The sequence below is a fragment of the Telopea speciosissima genome, unplaced genomic scaffold, assembly GCF_018873765.1.
Source record: "Telopea speciosissima isolate NSW1024214 ecotype Mountain lineage unplaced genomic scaffold, Tspe_v1 Tspe_v1.0029, whole genome shotgun sequence".
In the NCBI taxonomy this organism is placed as follows: Eukaryota; Viridiplantae; Streptophyta; class Magnoliopsida; order Proteales; family Proteaceae; genus Telopea; species Telopea speciosissima.
Window position 1 is genome coordinate 143,918 of NW_025317365.1, and position 14,420 is coordinate 158,337.

At 42.6% G+C, this 14,420-nt stretch overlaps 1 protein-coding gene across 1 annotated transcript in view; it reads right to left on the minus strand.

The window, feature by feature from the left end:
* Positions 1–14,420, minus strand: part of LOC122647343 — an 81,758-nt gene that overhangs the window by 39,365 nt on the left and 27,973 nt on the right. The window contains exons 13-15 of the mRNA XM_043840772.1: positions 12,456–12,574; positions 8,848–8,973; positions 8,109–8,202 (exon numbers count right to left, since the gene is read on the minus strand). Of these exons, the coding sequence (XP_043696707.1) occupies positions 8,109–8,202; positions 8,848–8,973; positions 12,456–12,574 (339 nt within the window). The remainder of the gene's footprint in view (positions 1–8,108; positions 8,203–8,847; positions 8,974–12,455; positions 12,575–14,420) is intronic.

The following is a 14,420-nucleotide window of genomic DNA, read 5'->3' on the forward strand; positions in this document are numbered from 1 at the left end:
GCGTCATGCCACCACTGAGGCTGTATGCCTAAGGCGTCATGCCACCACTGAGGCTCTACGCCTAAGGCGTTAACCCACCAAGGCCCGATGGTCACCAAGGTGCAACGCCACTACCAAAATCCCATGACTATCAAGGGTCAGAGAGCATCAACTCGCAAATAATCACCAGGAGACAATGCAATCAAAGAAAAGCAAAAGTGATCACATAGAAAAGTCATAATAGTTACAACTCAAGTTCAAAAAAGGAAAAAGATTGAGATGTCTACAGGATCGGTATGGCCGTAGGGTCAAGGGGCCACAAAGTGGTGGGTCACCTCCGACCCAGCAGGAGACATCATGTCCACCTCAAGAAGACGTGCAGCAGCACCCCCCTCAAGCAGGGCAGCCTCCACCTCTGACACTGGAACGCTCTCCACCACCGCTACACCCAGAAGCGCCATAGCAAACTCAGAGAACCCCAAGATAGAGAAGTCATAATCGGGGGTCACCTCCAGGACACAAGCGGCTAAGTCCCGGACCCCTCCCTCATAGGCAGGATGAAGCTGCGCCTGATACAGCGTCGAGAACGCAGAGGATGCCTAGAACTCAGCCACAGCTCGCTCACCAGCAGATGCCAGCTCCACCTCATGCCTTCCCCTTAACGAATGAAGCTCCTCCTCCAAGGCAAGAACCCTAGCCGAGCTCTCGGCCGCACCAGCAGAGGTCACACGCAGCTCCTCAGACACCTCCAGGAGCTTCCCAGACGCCACCGCGAGCTCCCTCGACGCCCTCTGCGCGTCGGCCTCGGCCCTCTCACAAGCATCGATCTGTCCCTAGAGCTCCCTCTCCAGGTCACGCAGGGTGCGCTGTATCTACACCTCACGAGAAGCGTGACCCTCCAATTGAAGCATCGCCTCAGCAAACGGTGATGGACCTACAATCAACATGGCAAGCGATAAAACAATCTAAGAATAAATGGAGCAATGAACATAACGAGACAAAAAAGGGATAACTCACCGAAGCCATATCATGGTAGAGAGCCTGGGCCAGACAAGCATCGCTAAGCCTCTGCAAGGCCACCCTCGCGGTAGGGAGCCTGCCCCTGTCCACCCACTCCTGCGACACGCCGACTCTGGCCAAGGTCGAGCCCTCCGGCATGCCCAAGGTGATCACCAGGGACTCATCCAGCGTGGGAAGATCAGTGGCAGTACCACCAGAGGAACTCACACCTTTCCCCTTGGAGAGGGGCAATACAGAAGACCCGGAAGGGGCGACAGAGGGAGGCAGAGGCACAGAGCCCGAAACACCATCCTCAGCAGGAGAAGTACGGGGAAGGAGGACACACACACCAGAGCTCGTCACGTGCGCATGTCCTGGACCACCCTTTCGCTTCGCTCCAATAACCACAGGCGCAGAAGCACCACCAACATCGGTCACTCCAGTAGATGGACCACCCTGAGAAGCGGCCTTCCTCCGCAGATTGCCACGGAGCAAACTGAAGTCCGGACATATATCCACTGCATAGATCGCCCAACTAACCAGATGACATATATATTCAAATACCAACATGCCAATCAAGTACAAAAGATAATGCTCTTACTAGGACTCAGCTTCCAGAGAGACAGGAAGGCCTCCAAGTCTAACTCCTGGACGTGGAACGGATCGTGACCCATGCACAGCTTGAGGGAGTCACCCTCAAAATCACTCAGCTCAAGCCCCTGATTGACCCTCTTGAGGTCAATAACTTCCCTAACAGTCCGTAGTGGGCATCGGGGGACCATGGAAAAAAAGAAGCGATCCCTCCAATACTTTACGCTACTAGTGATCCCCGTGAGAAGCTCCACAGAGGCATAGGGCCCCTTGAGCACGCGACGAGCAAAGTGATAACATCCATGGTTCCCCTTCTTCAATAGATAAAAGTGGGAGAACAGGGGAATAGTGGCGGCACGCCCCAGGCGGGCGAAGAAGACATAGAAACCCAAGATCACCCTCCAAGAGTTGGGCAACACCTGCCCAGGGGTGAGGTGCCAATGCTCTAACACCAACTCGACAAAGCGAGGGATAGGAAGGCAAAGGCCCTGGAGAAAAAAGGAATGGTAGAGACAGATCTCATCCGCACGGTGAGAGAAGGCATACTCGCCAGGCCCAGGAGTACGCAACATGACCTCAGCGGGAATATGGAACTCCTCACGGAGGGAGACCAAGTCAGAAGGTGACAAGATGCTAGCAACAGGGCCCAACCTATCAGCAGGACTGGCTGTTGAGGATGCCGCACCAGAGGACCTACGATCCCTACTGGGACCGGAAACACTAGAAGGTCCCGCACCTCCATCAATAGCACTAGGGGAGGGTATAGAGGATGGAGTACCCACAGAAGAAGGCGATCCTGGGGAACGCTCCTTTGAAGATCCAACCCCGACTGAAGCAGGGCCAAGGTCACCCGGGAACGACATGAAGGACAAGAGAGGAATGGACTACTTACTCGAGAAAGCGATCTCCCAGAAGCTAGCAAGAAAAAATGAAATGAAGGCCACCTGCAAAGTATAAACAGTAGATCCATCACAGACAAGAAGAAGAAAAGTGAAGAAGCATGAGGGTCCATCACACCCACGCAGCGGCCACCATAGACGCGGCCTCGCACCCGCAGGCGACGGCCACCCGGGCGCGGCAGCCAGGCGACCTCACACCCACAGGCGTGGTCACCCCAAGTGCAGCCCCATGCTCGCAAGCGCGGCCACCCAGGCGCCACCTCACACCTCACAAGAGCGGCAACCCAGGCGCGGCCACCCCAAGCATGGCCACCCAGGCACGGCCACCCCAGGCGCGGCCACACCATCAGGCGCGGCCTCACCTAGGCACCGCCCTACAAAAAAAAAAAAAAAAAAAAAAAAAAAAAAAAAAAAGAAAAGAAAAGAAAGAAAAGGGATCAAACTTACCTCAGGGGGAAGGCGATCGCACGGGGAGGCAGGCACACGACGACGAGGCCACACCACTAGCACGATCAAGTGAGAGAGACCACCAGAGGCAAAGCACTCAAGCCAAGCACCACTCAAAACCTCCAAGAAAACAAGACACCAAGTGAGCACAAAGCAAACACAAGGACCCAAAATCAAGCAAAAATGGATACTAGTCTAGGTGACCCAAAGACATACATGGTGGACACCAAAAAGAGGACAAAAGGCATAAAATGGAATGCAAAGGAAAAATTAAAGAAGAGCAAAATGGGAGACAAAAAGTAAGAAAGAGAAATGAGAAGTGAAAGAAGAGAAAGTGAAGGAGTGGAACATATATCTACAAAAAACAAAAGAAGAAAAAGTGCAGGAGGAAAGGTTTGAACAACCGAGTTGTGGTTGGAATAAAGTGCTACTACAACGTCTCTTGGGTGGCATCCCGGCCTCCAGAGTCCACACATAACTATTCGGTGACAACAACCAAGTTGTGGTTGGAAACCTACGAGACTGGACCCCCTCACCGGGTTGTCTGCGAGCCCCCGATATAACCCTAGCTCTCACCCAAATACCGGTGGTCTATTGAGAATGGCACCCCAATCCATCGGAAGCTAGCATCGGTTACCCAACAACTTTCCCCCTGTTGGTAAGGGGTGTAGCACAAGGGAGTATGATCCTAACCATATGCATCTAAATGCATAAAGGTATATGCATACGTATAGGCCAGAGGTCGAGTCCATAGTGCTGAAATACCGGTCAGCCCACCTATACTCTTGCCCCCTCTAACTTACACGTACACATACAAGTAGATTGGGTGTGATACCGAAAACATAGTCGGCCGGTCACATCCCAATCCAAATCCACGACACCAATACATATAATCAATCACATTCTCACATATCATTCACAATACACCATTCTCACTTACCATTCACATTTCCATCTCATGGCGATCCCAAGTCTGGCATCACTCACGGCACTTGGCTCTCATCAATAACATTCACCACATATTTGGATATTCATTTCATTCACCAATTCACAATAACTAACATCACCATAATCCATATCACATGATTCGCAATATTCCATAATCAATAACATGTCCTAATTCTCTAGCACTCAACATGATACATGTATTCCACCTCCACCCACTACCTCATTCATCGTTTTATCCAAACTCATAACCACATGTTCCTGTATATTCATAAGCATATAACAATTAACATTTCACATGCATGAATGGCATCCTACGCAATCCACACAAAAACATTTCATAAAATAAGGTCAAGTGTCTAATCCACTTACAATTATCATAAAGTAAGAAATCTTGGGTTGCATGCAACGTACGCCTTCGCCGTCGATGTAGATTATCCTAACAAGTCATTCCATAGGTGTACAATAGGTGATATAGGGTCTGGGATCAAATCCCAAAGCCAAAATCCAACTACAATTCTGTTTCTGTTCACATTAATGGACAATGGGTTAGCAGTTGATGGATATCGTTCGCAGCCTATTATTCGCAAGATTCAGCATTCCTGCACTATATTGGCCTCAGCAGACAATGGGCAGCGGTTGATACCTATCGTCCGCTGGCTCGAAGAGGCTGTTTTACAGCTTGGATTGATTCCAGCCTTGGCTCAAGACCTTGGGACTGCAGGGGGATCATTTGGGGAGTATAATTAGCCTTCTAAAATGTTAATAATCACAGGTATTTGATTCAATTAAGATTCCCTAAGAGGGATTGGGTCCTAAACATCAAGAATTACTCAATTTGGGAGTTGTACAATGGGGTTTCATGGTGGTTTGGTCATGGGTTGGGGAATTATTAGATTGGGGTCAAAATTAATCATTAATAACACCAAATAAAAGGTCTAACTACAGTAAAGCAAGAAACCCTATGGTTTGTTTAAAGATTGGATAGATTCCAACAACAAGAATCCTCAAATTGGAGGTTCTTCAAGAGGGTTTAATGGTATTTGGATCATGGAACTGAGAATCCATCTATTAGGGCCATTGATGGGTGTCATTAACACCCACTAGAAGTTCTAAATATAGTAGGGTAAGAAGCCCTAAGATTTGGCTAAGGCCTGGGTAGGGTTTCAATCAAATCCAAATGAAAATCACCTAGATTATGTATGAATTAGCTTACTTACAATAGGGTTAGCTTAGGACAGTAAAGGGGGAAAGCTTCAAGGCTGTAATGGGACTGCAATTCTTCTTTCCCACGAGCTCCTAGCTCCAAGCTTGGATCTCCAGCTGATTGCGAGGTGGTTTGCACTCAAGAGAGGGTCCAATGGAGGTTGGGGCTCCTCCTTCTCTTCCTTCTTCTCCTTCCTTCTTCCTCCTTCCTTAGTCTCCTACATTTTCTCTCCTCTCTCAGGTGTTAAAAATGATAGAAGTGAGGAGAGGAATAGGGTTTGGCTTGGATTAGCTAAGTGAGTTAGAGTGTGTTTGATTGGGGGTGTTTTAAGGTCCAAAATGGGTTTCAAACACTTGGGATTCCAAATAGCTCTTAGGGTTTCCATCTTAGGGTTTAGTTAGGTCTATTAAGGCATACATAACCTTAGGTTAGGCTAGGGCTAAGCCTTGGGCTCAAGCCCAAGCCAAAAGTGTAAAATCAGGCTGTTTTTAGCCCCTGCAGATGATGCGGCTGCGGTTGATGCACTTCGTCCGCAGGCTACCCAGGCATGATCTGCAAGGGCAAAATATAGCAGACCTCCGCCCATTGTTTTGATCATAACTCTGTCAATACATAACAAAATGACGCGACTCAAATGGTTTGTAAACTAGACTCAAAGAGCTACATTTTTCATGAAGAAACCTTTGACTAAATCAGAAAGGAAAGCCCTCAAAATTGGGTTCAAAGATGGCTATAATGCATTGACAGCAAACTAGAATTGAATTGACTCCGGATGGCATGTAGTTTTCCTCCGGGGTGTTTGAACACGAAAGGAGGGCATGCGAGAGTAAAAATAATGTACATAGAAGCTAAGACAATGGTCAAGAACCAATCATGCAAGATGGGCATACAACAAGGTATGAAGTCAAAGTCTAAAGCTTACCTAGTCAAAGTCTTCCTCCGAGACTCCGAAGGGCTATCTAAGCTACGTTATAACATGCACACAAGTACAATAAGTACAGATTGGGGCACGGGTATAATAATTTGTGCCACATTATGACTAGGGAAGTTCTGGACATAGTAGTAGTCAGATTTTAAGGGTTCCATAAGCATATTTTCTCTATCGGACTATAAGAGACTGGATAAAGATTTTGAGTTTGGTTAATTGGTTTCTGCTACTAAAGTTTCAGTCGTGCCCGAAGATCTTCTTGTTCTTTCCTGAACAACTCTTCATACCTATTTCGGGATTCTCCTCATTGTTTTCTTCTTTTCAATTCCTTTTTCTAATAGTTTTTTATATTTTATTATTTTTCTTTCCTCTTTATATCTCTTCTTCATGCTTGGTTTCCTCTTTTTATTATTCTTGTTTCACAGAACTAATAATTTTATTCCCCTTATTTTTTCTTGTTAAAGGTTACAGGATATGGACAGCCCTCTCATGTAAACACTTCTATTTCTTAAACCTGTTCAACCCTGATGTACCTAAATATGGCCATCCAATGGTGGCATGCCACGTGGCAATTATCATGGACAGTCCGATGGATAAGCCTGTCGGGTAAAACTCACATAGTATCCGACCAACCCGGCCAGACAAGAGATTCAGCTATAAAAGGATATCTTCCCCCACATGGGAGATTATCTATCCAAATCCTAATATATCATAGACGGTTAGCACTACAGTCCTACAAGGAAGCCATATCCCCCCGAAGAGCGGTGATATGGAACCTCACGACTCCTACTAACTAGGGAAAAACTTTCCCACAAGGACTCTGCCATGAAATCTCCTACGACGAATAGAAGATTCAGTATATGGGACTCTCCATCACTGCCTCTACCTACAGTTCATATTATATATATATATATACTCAGGTATAGATCACAATGATCATCTTGAATTCTATTACTTTGTCTGCTGCTAAAGAGACCTGACTTAGGCATCGGAGAGCCCTCACCAGAGAAGACCGGCTCTCCCTTGCTTATATGTTCCTCTGTGCAAGCTACATCCTGGGAGGATCCACCAAACAGTTTCTTGATGCAACAAATCCTATCCCATTCCCCACCACCTGTTCTTGTAGTTCGACATTTGAAAATCCATGACTCTAGGCTGTGCTGCATCAAACTTGGTCCCACCTGGGCACCATGGCAACTGACCATCGCCTTGGCTCACCTTATTGTCATTACAATTATGTTTGTAAGAGCGTTAGGTGAAAATGAAATTTGATCTCCAATCTGGGGTACAACTTCCATAGACTTTACCAGTGAAGCACCATGGCATCATTCTATGCAATGTTGGTGCAACCCTGTCACTGGAAATTCATGTTCTGCCACTTTAATGAGATCTACTGTCTGCTGATTCACACGGAAGACTCTATTGTGCTTTAATTATTTGCACCATTTAGAATCTGCAATCAATCCTTCTTGCCATTTCTCAGTTCTACCATAAAGCTTTATCATCTAGCATCCCTGTTGATGCTAACAAGATCTGATTTTCAAGATTTTGGTATCATTTGTTTCAGGATTCTACTCTCCCTTTTTTTTTTTCTGGTCTCCTGTGTGATTGTGAAGTTTCACAGGATTCGGACTTCATTATTAAGTCAGGTTCCACATGTTTTCATAAAATTGATCGAAAGACAAGGCAGCCCTTGAAGAAAAGAACTACTTTCCTTTAGGATTTGGATCCACACCCAGCCGGTCTTAGTGGGTTTGACAAACCTTCCAGCACCAGGAAGTCTAAAGTATGTTTGAATATTGAGTGCTTTTAGCACCCTTCAATCAATCTTATTTTAGAACTATTCCTTGTAAAAGTGCTTACCGACTAAGCAATCTGTGCTTATCATCAGTAGTGTAAAGTCTAACTACATATTAGGAACAATAATTTAAATAATGGACCAAAGGGATTTGTATTACACACACAAGAGAGAGCGAGAGAGCGAGAGAGACAAGCATATGGCAATATTCATACTCGTCTTAAGAATAACAGCATGCCATAATGCAAATTGACTAGGATAATTGTAGAATTCAATCCTCAGTAACATGGGTGCCATATTTGAATAGATGCTTACCATTTCCATCAAAATTACCCCACCATCCATCACCACTCCTGTTAACATGCTTAGCCAATGCCCTTGCTCCCTTGGTTAAGGTACTACCTTTAACCTCAAACCACAGAAGACAAACAGTATCAAGCAATCTAGTAATTTTGGCAAGGTTCCTAAACATTGTAAGGAAATAAATATAGATTAAGCAAGAATATGTTTCCTTGATCCACTCTGACAAGCAATTTAAAGCAATTCAATACTTATAACTATAATACTACATAAAATATTGAGGATAATGAATTCAGGACACCTAGCATACATTCAATGTGCCAACTGCCAAGGAACAGTCATTTAAACTGTTATCACCAAGGTCACCCAAAAGATACAATCTGAACCAAAACGTGGACAGTTCACTCGTCATAATCCTTTCCATTAGAATCTTTAAAAAGCTAGAAAGCTAGGTCCTAGAAAATCAAATTGGGTCAATTTTGACCCCTCCCCTCCCCTCCCCTACTAGGTGGGTTCATTATATGAGCATGCCTTTACCGCCATTCAAGAAGTCAGCTTCTTCCCTACCATCTACCATCTGATCATGATAAGTACAATCATCTAGACCGAGCTTGCAATGTATTCCTCACTGAAACCATATAAAATGGCAATCTTTACTTCTGTCTACATAATAAATTAGAATGAATGACTTGATAATAGGTCTGAGACTAATCTTAGTTTAGGCAACGAAATGATTAGTCAAGAAAGTACTTACATTTAACTTATGAGGCATCACAAAAGATGATAGCAGAGCATATCTTGGTGGAGGAAGTGCATCAGGAGCTGAACCCACAGTATGGGCCAAGCCCAAAAGGCTACGTATGCCGTCGTTACTCAATCCCTGGATGAAAGGTAGAAACAGTTATTACTTGCACACTGTTTACCAATGACATTGCAAACTGCAAGTAACTCAGATAGGTAAATGTATATGTGCTTGGTATAATACTATAATAGTAGGTAGAAACAATTTCCTCAACAACGTCAGGATACTTGTGATACTAAAGATATCTAGGAGGAAGTATGCATGCTAAATAAGATTTTAAAACAAAGATGAAATCATACTAGTCATTCAAAGATATAAAATACTGAATTCCATAACCCATAAATGAGAACATAAAGCCATCATCATGCTCCACTCAATGCAATAATTCCTACATTATACATCACATATATGCATACATTCCACCATGCTTCCAAACGAAAATTTCATACATCCACGACCTATGTATCTAATTAAAAATAATATAACATCATAAAAGAAACTTGAGAAATTCAATGCAACCAATTTGAATTGCCTAAGGGGAGTAAATCATTCTCAAAAAGATAGAGGGAGTAAAGTTTCATTTATCTCATTAAAGAAACATTATTACTTAATTACATCTTATGCAATATTAACTCCCATAACCAGTAGCAATAATGTAAACATCATATTACAATCCTCAAAACAAAATGTGGCAACCATGCTAACAGAGAGTCTAACTCCGTACCTAGTTGCAAACACTTTGACGTCATACCTCTGGACACACTATCGCCATAAAATGCAAATTAATTAAAAATAAACCATATATTTTGTATTTGATGGACACAATATCCAACCGTTTGAAGTTCTCTATCATAATTTTTCCAGTCATGATAATCTTAATCTAGCCAATGGCCATTAACTTAAGGCATTATTCAGGTATTCCATTACCCATCTTCTAACCTTCATTTTTATACTGGTTTCAGCCCCATCCCTTGGCTGAATAGAGCTGTGACTGCAAGTTGCTAATATTCTTCACATAGTTTCTAATTCTGTGGAAGAGCCATTATTCCACATCCAGCCATCCATTGAGACTGAACTTTTGAATTGTTAAAGAGTATCCCAGACCCTTCCCTAGTTCCCTCAATAGCAGTTTGGGCTCCATCCATGGCGTCCATCGCTGGCTGTTGCTGATTGAAGTTTTGGCCTTTAGTTTCTAATTTTGGAATGCTGCTGAGTTGAAGATTCTGCCGGTTGGAATACCTTGAGTATGATATATGTTATTTCAGCAATTTTGTGGTTGACATATTATTTTGATGGTGAGTTACTCTGTTGGTGTGGAGTTAAGGTTACTAATTCTGAAACTTAGTGGTCATTTTGATGATCATACAATCTCTCTCTAATGCAGATTCATCACCAAAATAAACTTGTTTTAGTAAGAATTTATTAAGAATAAGTCTAGGCTGGGGTTATATACATGTTGGGCCTTTGATCCCATGGGTTTTCTATGTAATAGGCCACTTTATTGGTTTCAAATATGGGTAATTAGGTTGCATACGGGATTAGTTGTTTTAGTTCTATACTTAATTTTATTTAGGTGTTTTTATTCATAAATAGAACCGGTTCAACCAATGGTTCAATTTAAGTGATTTTTTAGTAGTTTTCTTTTAAGTGTTTAGTGGGGCTGGATTAGAACTTTGTTTTGAGCCTATTCAGTTTCCTAATTAGTTTAAGTTACCTAATAGGTTAAGGATTGGGTTAGCCTTTCCTTTTTAGTGTAGGAGTTTTAGTCGGGCTGGATTAGGACTTTGTGTTAAGTCTATTTCAGTTTCCTAGTCAGTTTAAGTTACCTAATAGGTTAAGGATTGGGTTAGGCCTTTCCGTTTTAGTGTAGGAATCTAATTTTGAATCTTTTATATAAGGTTGTAAAGGGGCAAAGTATTGAACACGAATTTTGATATTAATGAAAAGTTTTTGCTGCTCTTCTTCTCCAATGAAGATTTTTGTCAAGTGTTTGATCAAGGCTGGTGGGATCAATGTTTGATCCGATTGACACCTTGCAGAGGGAAGCCCAGGTGGTTTTTTGGTGGGATTGATGTTTGATCTAACCGACACCTAGCGGTATGAAGCCCGGGTGGTTCTTTTGAAGCTCTCCTTCAAGTTACTCGAAGATTTCTTTGAAGTTCTAGTTAAAGATCCAAATTTTATTCAAGTTTCATCCTCTGCTGCCAAGAGTAATCTGCTACTAAAGTAAATTTGAGACATCCCCATCCCCATCCTTCTTCTAACCCTCTACAACCCTAACCCTAGTTTTCCCTTTTGTTATTTTCAAATTTCCCATATCCTAAATTCCCCACAGACCTAACCAACCATCAGAACTTCATCAAACTTCAACCACAACCACACCTGTCCATAAGGAGAACTCGATCTCCCTTGCTGCCCATCCCGACTACTGAAACCCTAATTCCCTCCATCTCAAATCAAAACCCAAACCCTAATTTCTACCCAGCCCAAACCAACCATCATAATGGTCTACAAATCTGGCAAATTATCCCTCATACCCTCCTAAGAAAACCATTCAAGTTTGGTTAACTTCTGTCCAGCCAAATCCTCTTTTCCAAAACCCTAAACCTAAGTCGCTGCCTATTCAAGTTTACACACTTCCATTCATCAAAACATTTCAGGACCTTCACTGATAGACTCCCCTACCTTCACTTGACATAACCCATACATCAAACCCTAACCCTGATTTGACCAAAACCCTATTTTGACCTAGCTGATTCACCTGTTCATAACAGATCCTGGTTGATTGGCTCCTAGTTGGTCCTCTACCAATCTAGGAATACATTACTCTCCATCCCACCGTTGGATTGAGATCTCTTTTCGGGATATTGAAGATCCTAGGGGGATCATTTATTGCTGTTGATTTCAGCTGACAGATTTGTAAATTGGGACTAATTTTGATGTTCAAGCCTCTGGTTTTGTGAGCCATACAATTCTGTTGACAGGATTCTGATCTCTATGGTAATGTTAGACTGAACCCACCTAGTATTTTGCTTTCTATATTGGCCAAAACGATATGGAGGGGTGTTCAATGTTTCAGTTTTTCCACTGAAATGGACCATAGTTCAATGCCATTTCAACCGTGTCAGTGGCATATTTCAGCCATTTTGGTTTCGACCTGATATCTTGAACCTTGCTTTCAATAGAACGAATCTGAGAAAGAACAGAAGATCTCTGATAACCTAAGAAATATAAAGTTTACTTTTTCTTGTTTTCAAAAAAAAAACAGTTTCCTGAACTACAATCACATCATTTTCCTCTTTAAACTCTTCAAGAATGTTTTAGTTAGCTTACAGATGTTAAGCTTGCAATGGACCAAAAAATTAATTTTCCAAAACTATTGCTAGTCAAATGTGAAATACTGCAGGCATTTCAGAAAAGACCATAGCTTTGGGCAAAAACCACTCCTCATAGATAAAAACAGAGCTATACTAGCAAAGAGTCATCCACAACTTAGTCTGTAAAATATTTAATCAATATGGCTTATGAAATCATAAAATTCAAATAAGAAGCATACTCACAGAAATTATGCCAGCAAGGGAAATGTAAGGCTGAGAAGTTGGTTTTGTAACGCAAATTGCAAGGACACCATTAGACTTTGCCTTCTCTTCTGTATAAAACTTACGATAGATTTGCACACCTGAAAATGTCAAATGCTCAGTAACTTTGGAGGCAAAGCATATAACTAAATATCAAGAACTTGAAAGTAATGCATGTGACAGAACAAAAGCAAGGGAATCTGAGTTTGGGCATCAACAGGAATCATGGTTCAAACATGCATGGCTATGAAGTAATTTATTATCTATTTATGTTTTTTTTTTTCGGATGAATAAATAATTCAAATTACCAAAGGGAGAAGAAAGGGGGGAGGGGAGGTTACAAGTGAAAGCCGACACAAGCCTTACCAAAAGCAGGGACAAGACAAGGGGCAAAGCCCAACCCAAAACAAAAAAAAAGGCCCAAAAATAACAAGCCAGGCAAACCAAAGAGCCAAAGAACCAAGCCCGGCTCAAAGAAGGCCAACTAACCCGGATCAATAGGCTCACCGCTTAGAGCATCAATCACCTGAATATAAAATTGACCTTCTTCCCATTAGGGTTGTAGGGACGAATAGGAGGAATCACCCATCTCCCACTTTGATTCTTCAAAACAGAGGAAGGACCATAAGACGGGCCACTGTCTATTGCTTCCGAAACAGCATCAACGGGATTAACTTCAAGCACTACATGGATCTCACCTCCTCGAGCTACATAAACTTCATCGAAGTCTTGGGCTTTGTGCTTTTCAGATTGCAAAAGCCTTAAGCTTGATTCGTTGGTAACCTGCGGCTGGCTTCCAACATGGGTAGGAGTCCTATGTGTTCTTGGTTGACCCTCTCCAATTGGAAGGAACTGACCTCCAGCCTGGTAGTCGGGCTCACTATGACTGTTCACATTTGTAAATTGAAGCACCTTTGAGACTCTGGTGTTCACATTGGAAGGAGTATGCAGATCTGAAAAAGGTTCTTTCCCTCTCTTACACAAACTTTCGGACATGTGGATATCTGATTGGGAAGGCAAATCCACTAGCAAAGGATCTGATCCATGCAACACTTCAGCAGTTTCAATGGCAGGGTGTTGATTGACATCCGCCTACTTCTGTATCATTAATTCTGTATCAGTCACACCCTCTTTACACGCAAGAGCTGTAAACCTATTGTGGCTATATTCGGGCATGACAGCTAGCTCTTGGTTCAAATGAGAAGGTTGTTGATCCAAAAACATGCAAGCTTGGGCCTGCAAAGATCTGCATTCTTCCCATTGTTGCAGCTCATCTGCCATTCCCACCCTCTCATTCAGCATCAAATCAGACGCAAGACCACATCAGCTCTTGAATAATTATTTATTCATTTCTTTGTTTTCTTTTATAGATATGTTTTGGAATTAAGAAGTTCAACTCCAGAGCCCAGTCCTTACCCCTTAAATTTTGTTGCACAAGTAGAAACAATACTGGTGCAACAATCCAAACAGACCTAGAAAAAAAAATGTCTCCACAAATTGATATGTGATTGCACACAAAAAGCTTAACCATTTGACTGTTCGGTTGGTTCATGACTATGTGTTACTTGAGCTTTTAATTTATGGGTTCCTATAATCCCACATTTGCAAAGCCTTTCCTCTTTTTTTACTTGCAAAGCCCATTGAGCATATGAATTTTAAGTCTCAAGTTAAGAGTCATAGTCGCTTTTGGAATCCGTTTATTTGAATTAAGTCTAGGATTAAGACTTAAGAGTTAGAGATTTGCAAATAGACAAGCTAGTAGGATGTAATTCTCATTTTTTTAGTTTGGGAGTAGAGAACTGAGAGACTGAGTAAATTCAAGTGAGTATTGCTGGAGCTTCTCAGGGTCACATCCTAGGGGATTTCTGCCTTGTGCTGCTGTTTGCTTCTTCTCACAATTCCAATGAATTGCACAAATCGTATAATTATTTATTTCAGCCTGAATCA